The sequence below is a fragment of the Saimiri boliviensis genome, chromosome 2 (genome assembly GCF_048565385.1).
Source record: "Saimiri boliviensis isolate mSaiBol1 chromosome 2, mSaiBol1.pri, whole genome shotgun sequence".
In the NCBI taxonomy this organism is placed as follows: Eukaryota; Metazoa; Chordata; class Mammalia; order Primates; family Cebidae; genus Saimiri; species Saimiri boliviensis.
The window spans coordinates 168,806,564-168,823,160 of record NC_133450.1 but is presented as its reverse complement, the minus strand read 5'-3'; the positions used below and the strand labels follow the sequence as shown (position 1 = coordinate 168,823,160).

At 38.1% G+C, this 16,597-nt stretch overlaps 2 protein-coding genes across 2 annotated transcripts in view; one reads left to right on the top strand and one right to left on the bottom strand.

Annotated features, from left to right (window-relative positions):
- PSIP1 (PC4 and SRSF1 interacting protein 1) overlaps positions 1–4,281 on the top strand; it is a 48,868-nt gene extending 44,587 nt beyond the window's left edge. Inside the window, exons 12-16 of the mRNA XM_003928145.4 lie at positions 215–285; positions 487–588; positions 705–918; positions 2,692–2,803; positions 3,863–4,281. Of these exons, the coding sequence (XP_003928194.1) occupies positions 215–285; positions 487–588; positions 705–918; positions 2,692–2,803; positions 3,863–3,923 (560 nt within the window). The 3' untranslated portion in view covers positions 3,924–4,281. The remainder of the gene's footprint in view (positions 1–214; positions 286–486; positions 589–704; positions 919–2,691; positions 2,804–3,862) is intronic.
- A 5,093-nt stretch (positions 4,282–9,374) lies between these two features.
- The window catches only part of SNAPC3 (small nuclear RNA activating complex polypeptide 3), a 33,503-nt gene continuing 26,280 nt past the window's right edge, over positions 9,375–16,597 (bottom strand). The window contains exons 8-9 of the mRNA XM_003928146.4: positions 11,997–12,104; positions 9,375–9,717 (exon numbers count right to left, since the gene is read on the bottom strand). Coding sequence (XP_003928195.1) covers positions 9,570–9,717; positions 11,997–12,104 — 256 coding nt within the window. The 3' untranslated portion in view covers positions 9,375–9,569. The remainder of the gene's footprint in view (positions 9,718–11,996; positions 12,105–16,597) is intronic.

Here is a 16,597-nt window from a genome sequence, read left to right as displayed (position 1 = left end):
CCAGGTGGTGGTTTTTTGCATTTACACTGCATGTTGTTTTTCTCACCCAGACACAAAATGGCAATAACTACTTACTCTTAGTTAAGCTATTGTGTGTATCTGTGAGATTACTAAGAACTTTTTTAAGTCCACTAATTCATTATACTTAGCCTGTATACAGAAATACTGATTTTAGAAAAACTGTTTACTGTTTTTCACATATTTTAATTTGTAGAAACATCAATGGATTCTCGACTTCAAAGGATACATGCTGAGATTAAAAATTCACTCAAAATTGATAATCTTGTAAGTGTTTAACTTCATTTACAACTACAGAACTGCATTTATGGCTACATCCTTTATTTTTCTCACATAATCTTATATGTAAACCTAAAAGGGATCATTACTGGTTATTTTGCACTACCTTATTTTTTTTTTAAGTGATCTTTAGAAACAGATTATAAGTGTTATAATTAACAGCTATGAAATTACTGTTTTGTCATGAAGGATGTGAACAGATGCATTGAGGCCTTGGATGAACTTGCTTCACTTCAGGTCACAATGCAACAAGCTCAGAAACACACAGAGATGATCACTACACTGAAAAAAGTAAGTGATTTCAAGTCATGTAGATTCTTTGAATTTTGCATTACTTCATTTAAAAATTGTTTAAATAAAAAATCAATTAGGAAAACAGTGATGATGAATATATATTGTTTTCTCAGATACGGCGATTCAAAGTTAGTCAGGTTATCATGGAAAAGTCTACAATGTTGTATAACAAGTTTAAGAACATGTTTTTGGTTGGTGAAGGAGATTCCGTGATCACACAAGTGCTGAATAAATCTCTTGCTGAACAAAGACAGCATGAGGAAGCGAATAAAACCAAAGACCAAGGGAAGAAAGGGCCAAACAAAAAGCTAGAAAAGGAACAAACAGGTATGTGATAAAAAGCCGACAGTTTTATACCAGTTTTTAAACCATTTGCCAGGAGTACTTTTAAAAATTGCTTTGATACATAGTCTCATTGTTAACACCACAGAAAAAGCATATATAGGCAAAATGGTGAAAATGTGATGGGCTTATTATTAAGAAGGACTAAAGCAATGTACATTCAAAACAAAAAAATCGCGTCAGTTTATATCAAAAAGAGACATCTGAGGCAAAAACCACTGATCATGAGGCAGATGACTCTGGAGAAACATTTTTAAAAAGCCATCCCTCACAATGCCTCCCCATCCCTAGAGGACCCACTTCCTAGTTGCTCAGCTGCTTCTGATGTTTCCTTCTCACCTAAAAAATAAAATAGCATAGAGTAGCCTTTTAAATTAAAACACAGCATCATAGGTGGAAACTAAACCTGCCATTACTTGTTAACAGCTGATACAGGTATTCTAGTGATGCTGCTATGCTGCTGAGTTACCCTGAACAATCTCTTTACTGTATTAATGCCATATCATAATTTTTACTATTAAGTACTTATGTATGAATAAGAAAATTATTGCTTATTGGTAGCATATAATTTCAGTCAACAATGATAGTGCCAAGTGACCAAGATTGTCCACATGGGTAGCCAAGATACATCTTTGCTTTCTAATGGTTCTCAATGTACATACTTTCATATATAAAATTATTAAAATTGTGTGAAAACTACCTTTAGGCTACGTATATAGGTGCAACATGAGTGAATTTCGTGTTCAGAGCTGGGTCCCAACCCCAAGATAAATTCACATATATGCAAATATTCCCAAATCCAAAACAATTCTGTACCTTGTCTATTAAATGAAAGTCTTACAAAGCACTTAGATGTGTAGCATTTATGTAGAGCACCCAACCTTAGCTTCCGCTTTTTCGCTAAATTAGTATAGTTGAATCCTGCTAGTATTTATTACTAACAGTAGTTATTTTCATTTGTATTAGGAAAAATTTGTAATGTACACAAATAGATATAACTTCCCATGTCCCTGTCACTCAGCTTTGGCAGTTATTGTTATATGATCATTGTGCTTTTGTAGCCCATAGCTTTCTCTATGCCTCTCTTGAAAGTTATTTCATAAAAAATTCCAGACATACTATTTTACTGATAAACATTTCAGAATGTATGTATGACTCTTAAAACAGAATCATAGTACCATTATCAACTCCTCCAGTGTTGTTACTAAACATCTTCATGTCAGCTGCTTAAGGTAGAAGCTGACATTTCAAAAGCAGTTGGATTTTTTTGTCTTTCAGTTGTTGCTTTATTAGGGAATAATGGGTCCCCTTAAAAAATTATTAATACGACTTACAGGAAAGCCCCCTTTATTATGAACAAAAATATCAATTAGGAAATATCCCTTTGACACATTTTGTTCTTAAACACTAATATCTTTTAAAGTTTGATTCACATTGCTTTTTCGAAGTAGTAGAATAAATCAACATGCTAAGAATTGTAACACCCTGTAGTCTTCTTGGTAACAGTAACAACCAGAAAAATCAGAATAATAATCCACTTCCTGTACCCATAGAAAGTTATCCTGCTTTTTATGATACCTTAGCCTACCCAAAGATTCAGGTAGTGATCCCCTTTCCCGCTTTTTTTTTTGACAAAGCATGAAAACCCAATTCTAACATTCAAGAGAGGGCTGTATTACAATGTAATTTCAGATAAAAAACATCCAGTTATTATTTTGTAAGCTTTAACACAGTTTTTCTATTGGATTCCTTTCCAAGGGTCAAAAACTCTAAATGGAGGATCTGACGCTCAAGATGGTAATCAGCCACAACATAACGGGGAGAGCAATGAAGACAACAAAGACAACCATGAGGCCAGCACGAAGAAAAAGTGAGGAATAGGTTTTAATGGGTCTTCTAGTGCTTTTCTCTCCAGTTTTTAATCACAGTTGTGTTCCAGGGTTGTTTTAATATAAGCAGTTATCTTTTGATCACTCAATTTCTGAATTCAGTAAGTTGGAAATAAAAAAGGCAGAAGACTAAAAACCTTTTATCTTCAATGATTGCCACTGAATTCAGTGGAATGGAGCAAGCTGGGAACCCAGTTAAAGAAAATATTTGCCCCTGGACAACTTTTACTGAGATACTGTTAGTAATAACTTGCATTCACACTTTGTTGAATTGTGAGAGGATAATTGTGAAAAATTAGATGGAGAATCACAGGCTATTTTATAATATCCACCCTACATAGTTGAAATCTTGGTTTGTTCTGTTGTACATTTGAAGGACTTAGAATGAAGCATCCCTTCTAATTCTGAAATTGACGGAAATCTTGTTGTCTATAGCTTGAGAGTCTTGCCCTGTCACCTAGACTGGAGTACAGTGGCGCAGTCTCAGCTCACTGCCACCTCCACCTCCTGGTTTCAAGCGATTCTTCTGCCTCAGCCTCCCAAGTAGCTGGGATTACAGGCCTGCACCACCATGCCCAGCTAATTTTTGTAGTTTTTGAGTAGAGATGAGGTTTCACCATTTTGGCCAGGCTGGTCTCGAACTCCTGACCTCAAGTGATCTACCCCCCTCAGCCTCCCAAAGTGCTGGGATTGTAGGCATGGGCCACTGCACCCGGGCAACCCGTTTTTATTAACGTTTTAAAATATGTTGGTATCACAGATACAAAACATTCTCATGCTCTTTAAGAGAATTCACTTTTAAGCTAGAAATGATGAAAAGGCTTGGTCCATGCACTTTCCCCGAGTTATTTTGCTTCATGTGCATATTACTTTAGGAAGAAGGTACAACATGGTAGGATACAGTTTTCAAGAAAAAAAATTTATGACTTTTAAAAGTTTTTTTGGTTTGGTTGGTTTCAGTCTTTTCATGATTCAAAAAATTCCTCATCAGAAGAAAGTCCTAATTCCAGTTGTTGTACCTTTCTTTCCCTTTTCTTCAGGCCATCCAGTGAAGAGAGAGAGGCTGAAGTATCTCTGAAGGATTCTACACTAGATAACTAGGTTGACATACCTGAAATATAGAGAACACTTAAGAAGTTTGTAATGGTTTCCATTTGAAATAGACTGCTGAAAGTTTTAAATTTTTATAAGCATAGGTTTTGATGTTGAAAACTTGTTTTGTGGGGAAAAATCCCTTTCTCTTTGTTTCAAAGTAAACATTATTGCTAAGTGTACTTGTGCAGTATTAACAGCTACATTATACAGTAAATGTGAGGTAAAATCCATTGTTAAACTGCTTTTCTGGACATGGTTGTAGCATATTTTCAATTAGTGTGTGTATGTTACTGTGTAATTGATAGTAGAACAAAGTTACATTTTTAAAACTGCTACTTGTATAAACCTTTCCTCCTTTCCCAAATACAGTGGGTTTTGTGCATAGTTTTTACAAACCTTGGATTTACCAGACTGTCTTTTCACTGTTTGTGGGTTTTGTAGAAGTTGAGCATTTTTATGGTAGATAAAATGTTACTTCTATACAAGTACTCACTCCCTTTTTATCAAAAGGTAATTTTAATCTCAGTCTACCTTGTGCTACATTATCTGGCTTCTTTGGAACAATGTGTGGTCTGTATGGTTTTTTGTTTTTTTGTATGACAACTAGTTAACCAACTGACATTGAACTGATTTGAGAATTCTACAAATTATAAAAGTTAAGTTAATTTTTGAAGGTAATTTAGTTTTGTGGCTGGGCATCCAGGGAAGTCTTAAGACTTCTCTGCAGATAACAGACTGGGTATATATAGGAATGAATCTGGCTTTAGGGTTAAATCATTTAAGGTCCTTTTACAGGCAGGCACTAGTAACTAAAACTGGAAACTAAAGTTTATTTTTGAGAAATGGCTCAAGTTTCTCTGTTAAAAATTCCTTTAGGAAGTCACTAAATAATTGTACTTAATTGGAAGAAAAAAAATCCATGATGCTTACACAGTAAATATAAATAAATGCTATATAAGGAAATTTGCCTACCTGAAAGCATGGCTATATTAGAAGTTTTCATTTCTAGATTCCAAAAATACAAACATCAGTTGTTCCAACATAGGACTTTGATAGTCTGTACATTGACATATATGGACAAAATCAGGGTGAGACCAATGTTACAAAATTTAATGGTATGTTAACTAAAGAGATAACATTTCTAAAGTATTTTGACTGTTAGGTCATTTGGCATTTTTCAATAAGTAGGCTACTTCTCATGTTTTGAAACTTTATGAATATGGAAAAAATGGCTTAGCAGCATCTGTGTATGACATTGTATGGTTAACCCTCTGGGATAACTGTTGAATTTTTGTTTTTAAGAGGTCTTACAGTGGAACTAAGAATCACTGTTATGAGAGAACTGCATATATACCAGTCATTATCTGTTTGGTCCTTATACAGTTTTAACTTAGATTTATTCTAGTTAAGCCATAAGTTTCAACGTGTAAACTTGTTTTGATTAAAGAATTTTTCTATCAAACTTTTCTAGTAAATTAATTTCTTGCTATTTACAAGAGTAACTGATGGAATGCTAGGTTTACTGCTAAGGAAATAATTTCTTAGTTAACTGGTCCCAGAGGCTGTATTGTTTCGGGAAACAGGGTAACTAAACAGTTCGCTCCAGATGATAAAAACAAAGGAAATGTTATTTTTCTTCACCCTCCCTTTTTTCCCATGACCCACCAGATCTATAGTTTTACCAAGAAGCCATAGAATATAGCATCATTCTCATAATTCATGTCTGCTTGTACAGGCTGACCTTGATTTAACTAGTTGATATATAGTCACTTCAAGCATTATTGCCTTTTCCTTAATCATTAACCCTCAAGAAACCTGTTTTGTCATAGGCTGGTTTATAGATAACTATCATTCTCAGAACTCTTGATAATTATTCATAGGAATTAAGAACTTTCAGGATCACTGAAATTGTTCATTGGTTCAATTTAAGTTGTGCCTGTGGTCAAAACTCCACAATTCAACATGGTACCAAGAGATAATTTGGAGAAAGTCTTTCCCGCCTCCCCACCCCCAAAAAAAGGTATATGTGATAGGTAGTTTTAACACCTGTTTTGGGCTTGTGTGTGTGTGTGTGTGCGTTTTGATCAATGGATAAAAGTCATACATCAGCCAAGCACAGTGACCTCACGCCTATAATCCCAACACTTCAGGAGGCCGAGGTGGGTGTTTCATGAGGTCAGGAGTTCAAGACCAGACTGGCCAAAACCCCGTCTCTACTAAAAGTGCAAAAATTACCTGGCCATGGTGGCATGTGCCTATAATCCCAGCTACTTAGGCTGAGGCAGGAGAATTGCTTGAACCTGGGAGGCAGAGGTTGCGCCACTGGACAGCCTGGGCAAAAAGCAAGACTCCATCTCAAAAAAAAAAAAAGTCATACATGACTGAGCCGAACTGATTGTTGAAGTTTTCTTAGCTGCTTGGAGAAACTGCAGATATATCCATCTGAATCTGAGAACTTACTGGACTTCGTATGTGAACAATTGGAGAGAACCATACACTTTAGTGATTTTCAATAATATGATGCTAGATTTTGCTGACACAGTACTGCTGTTTATGTTCCTACTCACATACACTTACCTGGTTACAGATGTCAGGTCAAGATGAAGTCTGCCTCTAATCCTGTATAAAAGCAAGGATTTTTCGTAGGGTGCTGTGAGGGCTTCACTAACTTTATTTTGTCCCATTGGCCAGAGAAAAGATGCTCTAATGGAAATAGCAAACCTGTATCATTAAACTCTTTAGAAACAAAGAAGCTGGTATAATAGGCAGAAATGTGCTTGTGTTGTGTAATTCTGCAACATGATGTTAGAGATGACTGACCTTTCTCCCAGTAAAATTCAAATGTCTGATTATCCTTAAACAGGACTGAGGACTGAAATGTTTGTTTAAAGAAAGTGCTTTTGCTTCTCTCACCATACTGACTTTTGTCCATGTGCGTCCAGTATTACATAAAAGTCAAATTCAACCACCAAGGAGGTTGACTGACATGTTCATGACAACATTTTCACATCTGCCTATCTTCATTAGATGTTACATGTAATTTGACAGGCATGTTATATTTGATTGAAATAAGTATAAAGAAAAGCTGTCTTAAATCAGTGTTTCTCACAGCTCCAGAAAAAGTTAGGGATTTCTTTGGACTTGAACTTGGTGGGATACCTGTATAACTGATAATAACAAACACATGGGCAAACTGTGGGAGTAACCCGGTTGGTTAACTTTTCTCCTCAGTTTCACTAGGAAAAGGTAACAGGTACCCGAGTCTTTGATGAAAAAGTTAGCCCTTATTAAGAACTAGTAGACTAACATTCTCAAATAATAAAACAAAAATCCCAGTAGCAGAAATGTTTTAACTGGCATATTTCTTCTTTGTCCACTAAAATGAATTGACACTACATACAGAATAATGCATTATGGCAATAATTAACTTTCTGGAGTTCGGTGTTTTGACAGTATGAAATGAAAATGAATAAAATGTCCTTGCATATTCATGTAAGACCTTTAAGGAACGCAGTATTAAAAAGGAATCAGAACTTTTACCTGTGGAATTCTAGGGTTGGGTAAATCATTCATTTATCTTTATGATTTGCCGGCAGTTACCAATCTGCTCAATTTAGCACTGTTTTATACAAGGAAGTAAAAATTTAGGTACAACTCGGCCTCTGAGTTCTCTATACTGATCTGTGTATGGACTGAATCAATGACTGAGAGCACTAGACATACCAGAAACAAGTGCTTGTCATCTCCAAGCCATGGACTTAACTGGATATGTGGCATTTAAGCCCATAAAACATGCTTCACTGTCAGTCTTTTAAACATATAGGCTTATAGGTTTCATCAGTTTTCCATTTATATGATACATGTCTGTTCTTAGCCATCCAGATAGTCAAATTTAAATACCTAGGAGAGAGAAAAATTTATTTTAAATGATGCATTTTAAATCTACAGTATTCCTAAAAGTTTTTAAAACAGTATTAAATTTTCCATCTATAAAGGTTTCCAGAAAGTATTTGAATATAGATAGCTATAAATTTATCTGATGGTCTAGACCTGAGAATAAAAGTTTCTTTTGCTGGGTGCTATGACTCATGCCTGTAATCCCAGCACTCTAGGAGGCAAAGGTGGGTGGATCACTTAATGTCAGGAGTTCGAGACTATCCTGGGCACATGGTGAAACCCTGTCTCTACAATAAATAAAAAAAATTGCCCGGCATGGTGGCATGTGCCTGTGGTTTCAGCTACTCGGGAGGCTAAGGTGGGAGGATCACCTGAGCCTAGGGAGGTCACAGCTCCAGGGAGCCAAGATCACACCACTGCTCTCCAGCTTAGGTGACAGAGTAAGACCCTATTTCAAAAAAAAGTTTAAAAATTAAAAGTTTTTTTTTTTTCTCAGAATAAGATGAGAACTAGCATTATTAAAGTAAGGGGACCAGAAGAATGGAAGACCTGGACCAGAAAAATTTGTCTTTTTGCTTACAGAATATTAGTATCTATCCAGTAGTACCATTACTGAAGAATAAGTGAGCCAGAGCTCACAATCAATTAACATCTTGATTTTTCCATGTCCTCACAGTCATGTGAAATCTGCTATTGTTTTTTAAATCATGGTATTAAATTGACATATTTTCAACTCATAGCATTCATAAAGCTTTTATCAAGAAATAAAGCTTCAGGTTAATGTTTCAGGAGTTATGAGTACATACTCAAGATTTTTTTACATTAATTATTCACATAGTCTTACTAACATGTCTGTGTACCTAGTTTCCTTCAAAACAAAACCTAACACTACTAAACAGCACACTACAAATTACCCCAAAGCGGCCAGGCACGGTGGCTCATGCCTGTAATCTCAGCACTTTGGGAGGCCAAGGTAGGAGGACTGCCTGAGGTCAGGAGTTCAAGACCAGCCTGGCCAATATGGTGAAACCCCATCTCTACTGAAAATAGGAAAATCAGCTGGGCATGATAGCAGGCGCCTATAATCCCAGCTACTTGGAAGGCTGAGGCAGGAGAATCGCTGGAACCCAAGAGACAGAGGTTGCAGTGAGCCAAGATTGCGCCATTGCACTCCAGCCTGGGTGACAAGCAAGACTTCATCTCAAAATAAATAAACCCAACGCTATTAATTTTATCTTACTTGTAAATAATTCATTATTATTGTTTTCCCTAATTTCCATTTCCAAAAGATGTTTGAAGGATCTTTACCTTGGAAGCCTCATGGTAGAAGGTGTAGCGCTCACATTCTTCAAAGAATTTTCAAAACACTTCTACTACTTGATGTATCATTAATTCTATGTTTAGCAAAAAACACTGGACAGAGATGAATAGGGAAGGCATGGATTGAGTGAAAGAATATGTATGACTGACAAAGGATTTATCGCCAAACTACATAAAGTAATACAACTTAAATAACTCAAAATGGGTAAAAAGCACTAAATTAAAAAATACACTTCGTAATAAAATATGAAAATATGTTATTAACATTTAAATACAATCATTATAAGAATATCTGTGATTTGGACATTTTTTGTGGTAGCTTTAACAGACTGTTCAAAGTGGATCCTACTGCTCAGTGGCGTTTCTTAGAAACAAGGTAATGATCCAACAGAACAGTTACTTCATGAGGGGGTACTTCTGTATGTGTAGCTATTCTTAATTAAAGGTTCCAGGATCAACATAAGGATAAGCAAGGAATTCCCCCAGTTTGTTGCCTTCTGAATCATAGTGGAGCATCCGGAAGCAAACATCACAAAAGAAACATGGGTCCTCTGGTGCAAAACTGTCATTGTTCGTCACCCATCTGCAGTTTTTAAAAAAAGAAGTACATCATTACAATCAAATTTTCCTTATCTAAACATGCTTTATGAACTGTAGTAATATGTAAATATAACATTCCCACTATTTCCTTATCAGTCTATTAATGCATAATAATCCTCTAAATAATTTTGTTTACAGATAGACATCACCACCGATACTCTCTTTACAAAGCAAAAGGGCATCTAACTTTAAGAAACATTCCAGAGGCTGGGTGTGGTGGCTCACGCCTGTAATCCCAACACTTTGGGAGGCTGAAGCGGGCAGATCACCTGAGGTCGGGAGTTCAAGACCAGCATGACCAACATGGAGAAACCCTGTCTGTATTTAACAAAATACAAAATTAGCCATGTGTAATGGCTCATGCCTGTAGTCCCAGCTACTCGGGAGGCTGAAGCAGAAAAATCGCTTGAACTCAGGAGGTGGAGGTTGCGCCATTGCACTCCAGCCTGGGCAACAAGTTTGAAACTGTCTTAAAAAAAAAAGGGGGGTGGGGGCTGGGCGTGGTGGCTCACGCCTGTAATCCCAGCACTTTGGGAGGCCGAGGCGGGTGGATCACAAGGTCAAGAGACTGAGACCATCCTGGTCAACATGGTGAAACCCCGTCTCTACAAAAAATACAAAAAAAAAAAAAAATTAGCTGGGCATGGTGGCACATGCCTGTAATCCCAGTTACTCGGGAGGCTGAGGCAGGAGAATTGCCTGAACCCAGGAGGTGGAGGTTGCGGTGAGCCAAGATTGCGCCATTGCACTCCAGCCTGGGTAACAAGAGTGAAACTCCGTCTCAAAAAAAAAAAAAAAAAAATTGCAGAATGCTGTTTCTCTGTAATATCCTTAAAGGAAGAATATAAATCTACTTGAAAGCATGACACATTTGCCATGACATACCTATCCTCCAAGTATGAATATGGTCATTTTCTTCTAACAGACCATTTTGAAAAACCATAACAAAATTAGATGCAACAGATCTGATACACTTTTGCTTAATTTACCTTCTTAACTGATAATTGAGTCCTGGTTAATTTGAAAACCACAACTCTTTTACCTCTAGAACTCAAAATTATTTTACAATATGAAGTATATGCAAAGAGCAATATGGGCAACATTATTCAACCAAAATGCTGAATAGCATGAAGATGCTATTATGTGGGATGTCTGAATTCTGCATCTCATGAAATGTTTGCCTTTAACATTATTTTCACTTTAATCTGATTAATCATGTTTCCTACTGATCATTTAGAAAAGAATATTGTGGGAGGGCAAAACAAACTGAAGATACAGGTTGAGTATCGTTTGTCTGAAATGCTTGGGGCCAGAAAGAAGTATTTCCAATTTCAGATTTTCTTCAGATGTTTGAATATATTATGCATATACTTAATGGTTGGGCATTCCAAAACTGAGAATCTGAAATCCAAAATGCTCCAATGATCATTTGAGTATCATATGTTGGCACTCAAAAACTTTCAGGTTTTAGATTTCTGATTCTTGGATTTGGAATGCTCAACCTGTACTAAATTATCTTTCCTCCGAGTGGCTTTCAGATGTTCTTTTATAGAGATGTTATTGCTACAGTGTTTTCCAGGCTGGTCTCCTGGCCTCAAGCGGCCCTCCCACCTCAGCCTCTAAAAGCAATGAACTTTTTTTTTTGACCCACAGTTAAGAAATGCCTAATAATCTAAACATGTAGAATCACATAAAGTAAAAAATTTTATAAAACTGTATTTGAACTTCATATGCTATGGTTTTTTTGTTTTTGTTTTTGTTTTTTTTTTAATTGAGAAGCTGGGGGATGACGCTGATTATGTAAACTATGTAGACAAGAGGCAGAAAGAACATGGCTCCCTGAGCATTTTGGCTTAAACAAGGTTTTCTTTCCTTAGACTTCCCAAATCCCTTTATGGTAAGGTACACTGTGACCCTCTAAGAGGGAGTTATTGTATACAGAATTTCTTGAATGTATTCTATCAGAGAATCCGTGCTTTGCTTAACACTAGTACCCTTTATTCATTTAGCTGTATACATTTTAGAAGCCTGAAATTTGACCTACCCCTGGACTTGTGTACATACAATATTTCCTTACTGTTTAACAATGTTAGTTTTAACTCACTCAACTGTTGTTGATTTTGTGGCACTTCCCTACTAGATAATACTTCATATTTATAAACTAAAGTGCAAAAATTCTTAGATCCAGAATGGAAAATAAATACCAGAAGTCAAAATAAAACTACCATTTCTCAGATTTAAAAAACATACATTATCACTCACCTAGCTGTATACATTTTACAAACAAAACATTTTCTGGTCCATAGCCAGTGCTTCTTGATAAGGAGGGGATACAGTGTCCTATCCAAGCAGTCATCATGATGCACAAGCCTTTTGTTCATGGGAAAATAAAGATATTACAGTGATAAACAGTAAGTGACAACTTTTTATGTGCTATTAAATATATCTGCACCCGAGTATTAAGAAAATAGGTATTTTCAATTTTTCCTTTCAAGACTGCTAAATTACTTTTTATGCCATGTTTGACCAAATTGCGTTCCACAAAATACTTTCTCCAAGAGCATTTTGGATTAAGCAAGGTTTTCTTTCCTTAGACTTCCCAAATTCCTTTATGGTCATGTACACTGTGACCCCCTAAAGAGGGAGTTATATAGAGCATTTCTTGAATGTATTCTATCAGAGAATCCTTGCTTTGCTTACCACTAGTACCTCTTATTTTTATTTTTTGAAATGGGGTCTTGCTCTGTCACTCAGGATGGAATATAGTGGCATGATCATGGCTCACTGTGGCCTCAAACTCCTGTGCTTAAGCAGTCCTCCCACCTCAGCCTCTCCAGTGGTTGGGACTACAGGCATGCACCAACCACACCCAGATAATTTTTTAAATTTTTGTGGAGACAGGGTCTCACTATGTTATCTAGGCTGGTCTCAAACTCCTGGCCTCAAGTGATCTCCCACCTCAGCCTCCCAAGGTGCCGGGATTACAGGTGTGAGCCACCACACCTGGCTAACATTTAGTACACCGTAATGACACATAATTTGAGCAAAGCTACTCAGTGATATTTTACGGAGATTAACTGGTTGTTATAATGTGGCTCTTATTTTTTAAATGTCCCCTTTATTAAAATCTAACTCTGACTCGTGGTACAATATAAATTGGTAGAATCTTAGTTTTTAAGTGTCAGAATTATGAAACCTTTAAGAAGTTGCGTAATTTTTATTAAAAAATAAATGGAAGTCAATCTCTATTCTGCCACTAATCAGCTCCTTGGCTGTGGGTAAATCCTTTAAATCATAATAGACTTCAGAGTCTTCTGAAAAATGAAAGGACTACACAAAATGGTTCTAAAGGTCTGTAACAATACTAAAATTTGATTTTGTTTTTTAAATTAAAACTTCATTATCAGAAAATGATTACCTTTTGAAAGTTGGTATTAGGGAATGGCACTGAATGATTAAATACACCTGTAAGATGACATTGACTTCTCTAAATTGCCTTTTAAAAAGCCTTACATTGCATACTCTTTTTTGTTTGTTTGGGACAGAGTCTTGCACTGCTGCCCGGGGTGGAGTGCAATGGGGCAATCTCAGCTCACTGCAACGTCCACCTCCCAGGTTCAAGTACTTCTCCTGCCTCAGCCTCCTGAATAGTTGCAACTACAGGGGCTCGCCACCAAGCCTGGCTAATTTTTTGTACTTTTAGTAGAGACAGGGCTTCACTATGTTGGCCAGGCTGGTCTCGAACTCCTGACCTTAAGCCTGGCTTATTTTTTGTACTTTCAGTAGAGATGGGGTTTCACTGTTGGCCAGGCTGGTCCTTAATTCCTGACTTTGTGATCTGCCCACCTTGGCATCCCAAAGTGCTGGGATTACAGGCGTGAGCCACTGTGCCCGGCTTGCATACTCTTAATAAGTGTAAACTGTTTAAAAAATGAAAGGGGAGGCGTGGTGGCTCACGTCTGTAATCCCAGAACTTTGGGAGGCCAAGGCAAAAGGATCGCTTGAGCTCAAGAGTTCAAGACCAGCCTGGGAAATAAAGTGAGACCCTGACTCTACAAAAAAAAGAAAAAAAAAAAATTGGACAGGCATGGTGACATACGCCTATGATCTCAGCTTATAGGGCAGGCTGAGGCAAGAGGACTGCTTGAGCCCAGGAGGTCAAGGATCCATTGAGCCATGATTGTGCCACTGCACTCAAGCCTGAGCGACAGAGTGATACCCTCTCTCAAGAAAAAAAAATGTGTAAAGTACCTTTTCTTTGACATTCAAACAGATGTTTCTTTTGTTGATCACTGTATAAAGAAGTTACTGTGAGTTTAAGGGTCATGTTTTTATCCTTCAGTCTTGGAATCATGTTTATAGAGTTATGCCTACACTATAAGAAATGTATGGAAAAGGCTGGGCACAGTGGCTCACGCCTATAATCCCAACACCTTGGGAGGCTGAGGCGGGCAGATCATCTAACGTCAGGAGTTCAAGACCTGCCGGGCCAGCATGATGAAACCTCATCTCTACTAAAAATACAAAAATTATCTGGACATGGTGGTGCGTGCCTGTAATCCCAGTTACTTGGGAGGCTGAGGGACAAGAATTGCTTGAACCCGGGAGGCAGAGGTGGCAGTGAGCCAAGAGTGTGCCACTATACTCCAGCCTGGGCAACAGAGCAAAACTCTGTCTCAGAAAAAAAAAGAAATGTTTGGAAAATAAGACCATCAGAGAGAATAGGGATTGCCTTCTATCTTATGTTTATTACAAGGATGGCACATTTTCCCATATTTGAATGGAAGAGCAGGCAGAACAGCGTATGTAATTTTTTTTTTCTTTTTTGAGACAGTCTTGCTCTGTTGCCAGGCTGGAGTGCAGTGGCGTGATCTCGGCTCACTGCAACCTCCGCCTCCCAGGTTCAAGAAATTCTCCTGCCTCAACCTCCCGAGTAGCTGGGACTACAGGTGTGTGCCACCATGCCCAGCTTATTTTTGTATTTTTTTTAGCAGAGATGGGGTTTCACCATGTTGGCCAGGACGGTCCCGATCTCTTGACCTTGTGATCCGCCTGCCTTGGCCTCCCAAGGTGCTGGGATTACAGGCGTGAGCCACTGCGCCTGGCCAATCTTTTTTTTTTTTTTTTTGAGACAGAGTCTCGCTCTGTTGCCCAGGCTGGAGTGCAGTGGCACGATCTAGGCTCACTGCAACTTCTGCTTCCTGGGTTCAAGTGATTCTCGTGCCTCACTCTCCCAAGTAGCTGGGACTACAGGCACCCACCACCACACCCAGCTAATTTTTGTATTTTTAGTAGAGACAGGGTTTTACCATGTTGGCCAGGCTGGTCTTGAACTCCTGACCTCAAGTAATATGCCTGCCTTAGCCTCCCAAAGTGCTGGGATTATAGGCATGACCCACTGTGCCAGGCTGTTTATATAAAATTTTAATAACATCAGAGACATAAATGTACTGTCTATAATTTTTTTTTTTTTGAGACGGAGTTTCGCTCTTGTTACCCAGGCTGGAGTGCAATGGCACGATCTTGGCTCACCGCAACCTCCGCCTCCTGGGTTCAGGCAATTCTCCTGCCTCAGCCTCCCGAGTAGCTGGGATTACAGGCACACGCCACCATGCCCAGCTGATTTTTTGTATTTTTAGTAGAGACGGGGTTTCACCATGTTGACCAGGATGGTCTCGATCTCTCGACCTCGTGATCCACCCGCCTCGGCCTCCCAAAGTGCTGGGATTACAGGCTTGAGCCACTGCGCCCGGCATATAATTTTAAAGTCATATAAATCCAAGGTTTATATACCCTTCTGACTCTTGCCTCCCCATTCTTCTTCCCTAGGGGCAACTGTTTTCCATTCTTGTTTCTTTAGAATTTAGCTCCTCAACTTCTCCCCATAGAACTACTATAATTTTGGTTAAACAGATATTTAATTTATGAAGAATTAGTGCTGCTTCTACCTAAGCCACACAGTTGACTTTTATTGGACACGATTTTGTTTTCTAGCTATTAATTCTCTCCTGTTTACATTTTTAATGTATCTGTCACGAATTCACTTCCCTATTTTCTGACAGAACAGTGAACAACTGGGAGCCTACCAGTTCTATTTTCTTCCCAGACATCCTTCCTGAGTTCTATATGCTTTTGGCTCCAGATCCTGGATCTTTCTCACTCCCTCCCTCTTCTCCCACCCTCTCTCCCTTCCTTCTTCCCCCCTTTCCTCCTTCCCCCCACCCCTGGTTTTTTTTTTGTTTTTTTTTTTTTAGACAAGGTCTCACTCTGTCACCCAGGCTGGAACACAATGGCATGATCACAGCTCACTGCAGCCTTGACACCCTGGTCTCAAGCAATCCTCATGTTTTAGCCTCAGCAGCTGGGATTATAGGCTCCACACCACCATGCCCAACTAATTTTTGGTAGAAACAGAGTTTCACCATGTTTTCCAGGCTGGTCTAGGACTCCTGGGCTCAAGCAATGTGCCCACCTTAGTCTCCCAAAGTGTTGGGATTAAAGGCATGAGCCACTGCACCTGGCAGGCATCAGTTTCTATTATTGGTCAAACATGGGTATGTTGGGTATGTTACTGTTTCCACAAAAAACTTTAAATGGTCTCTCATAAGGAATCAAACCAGCAATGGAACAGGGTTTATTCATACATAGCATTCCTTCTTAAACTGAGATTTCCTAAATAAGGAGGAAATGAATCACCTTATTCATGCAATAGAGCTATTAACTGTCCAAAATTTATAATTCATCCCCAAATCTCATTTTAGACTATCTCCTTCCCAATTTAAACCTTTAAAAAAAGATTAAGAGTTCACATTTGTCAAATATTAGAATTAGTCTTCTTTTCCTCCAATTCCCTTTTATCTCCT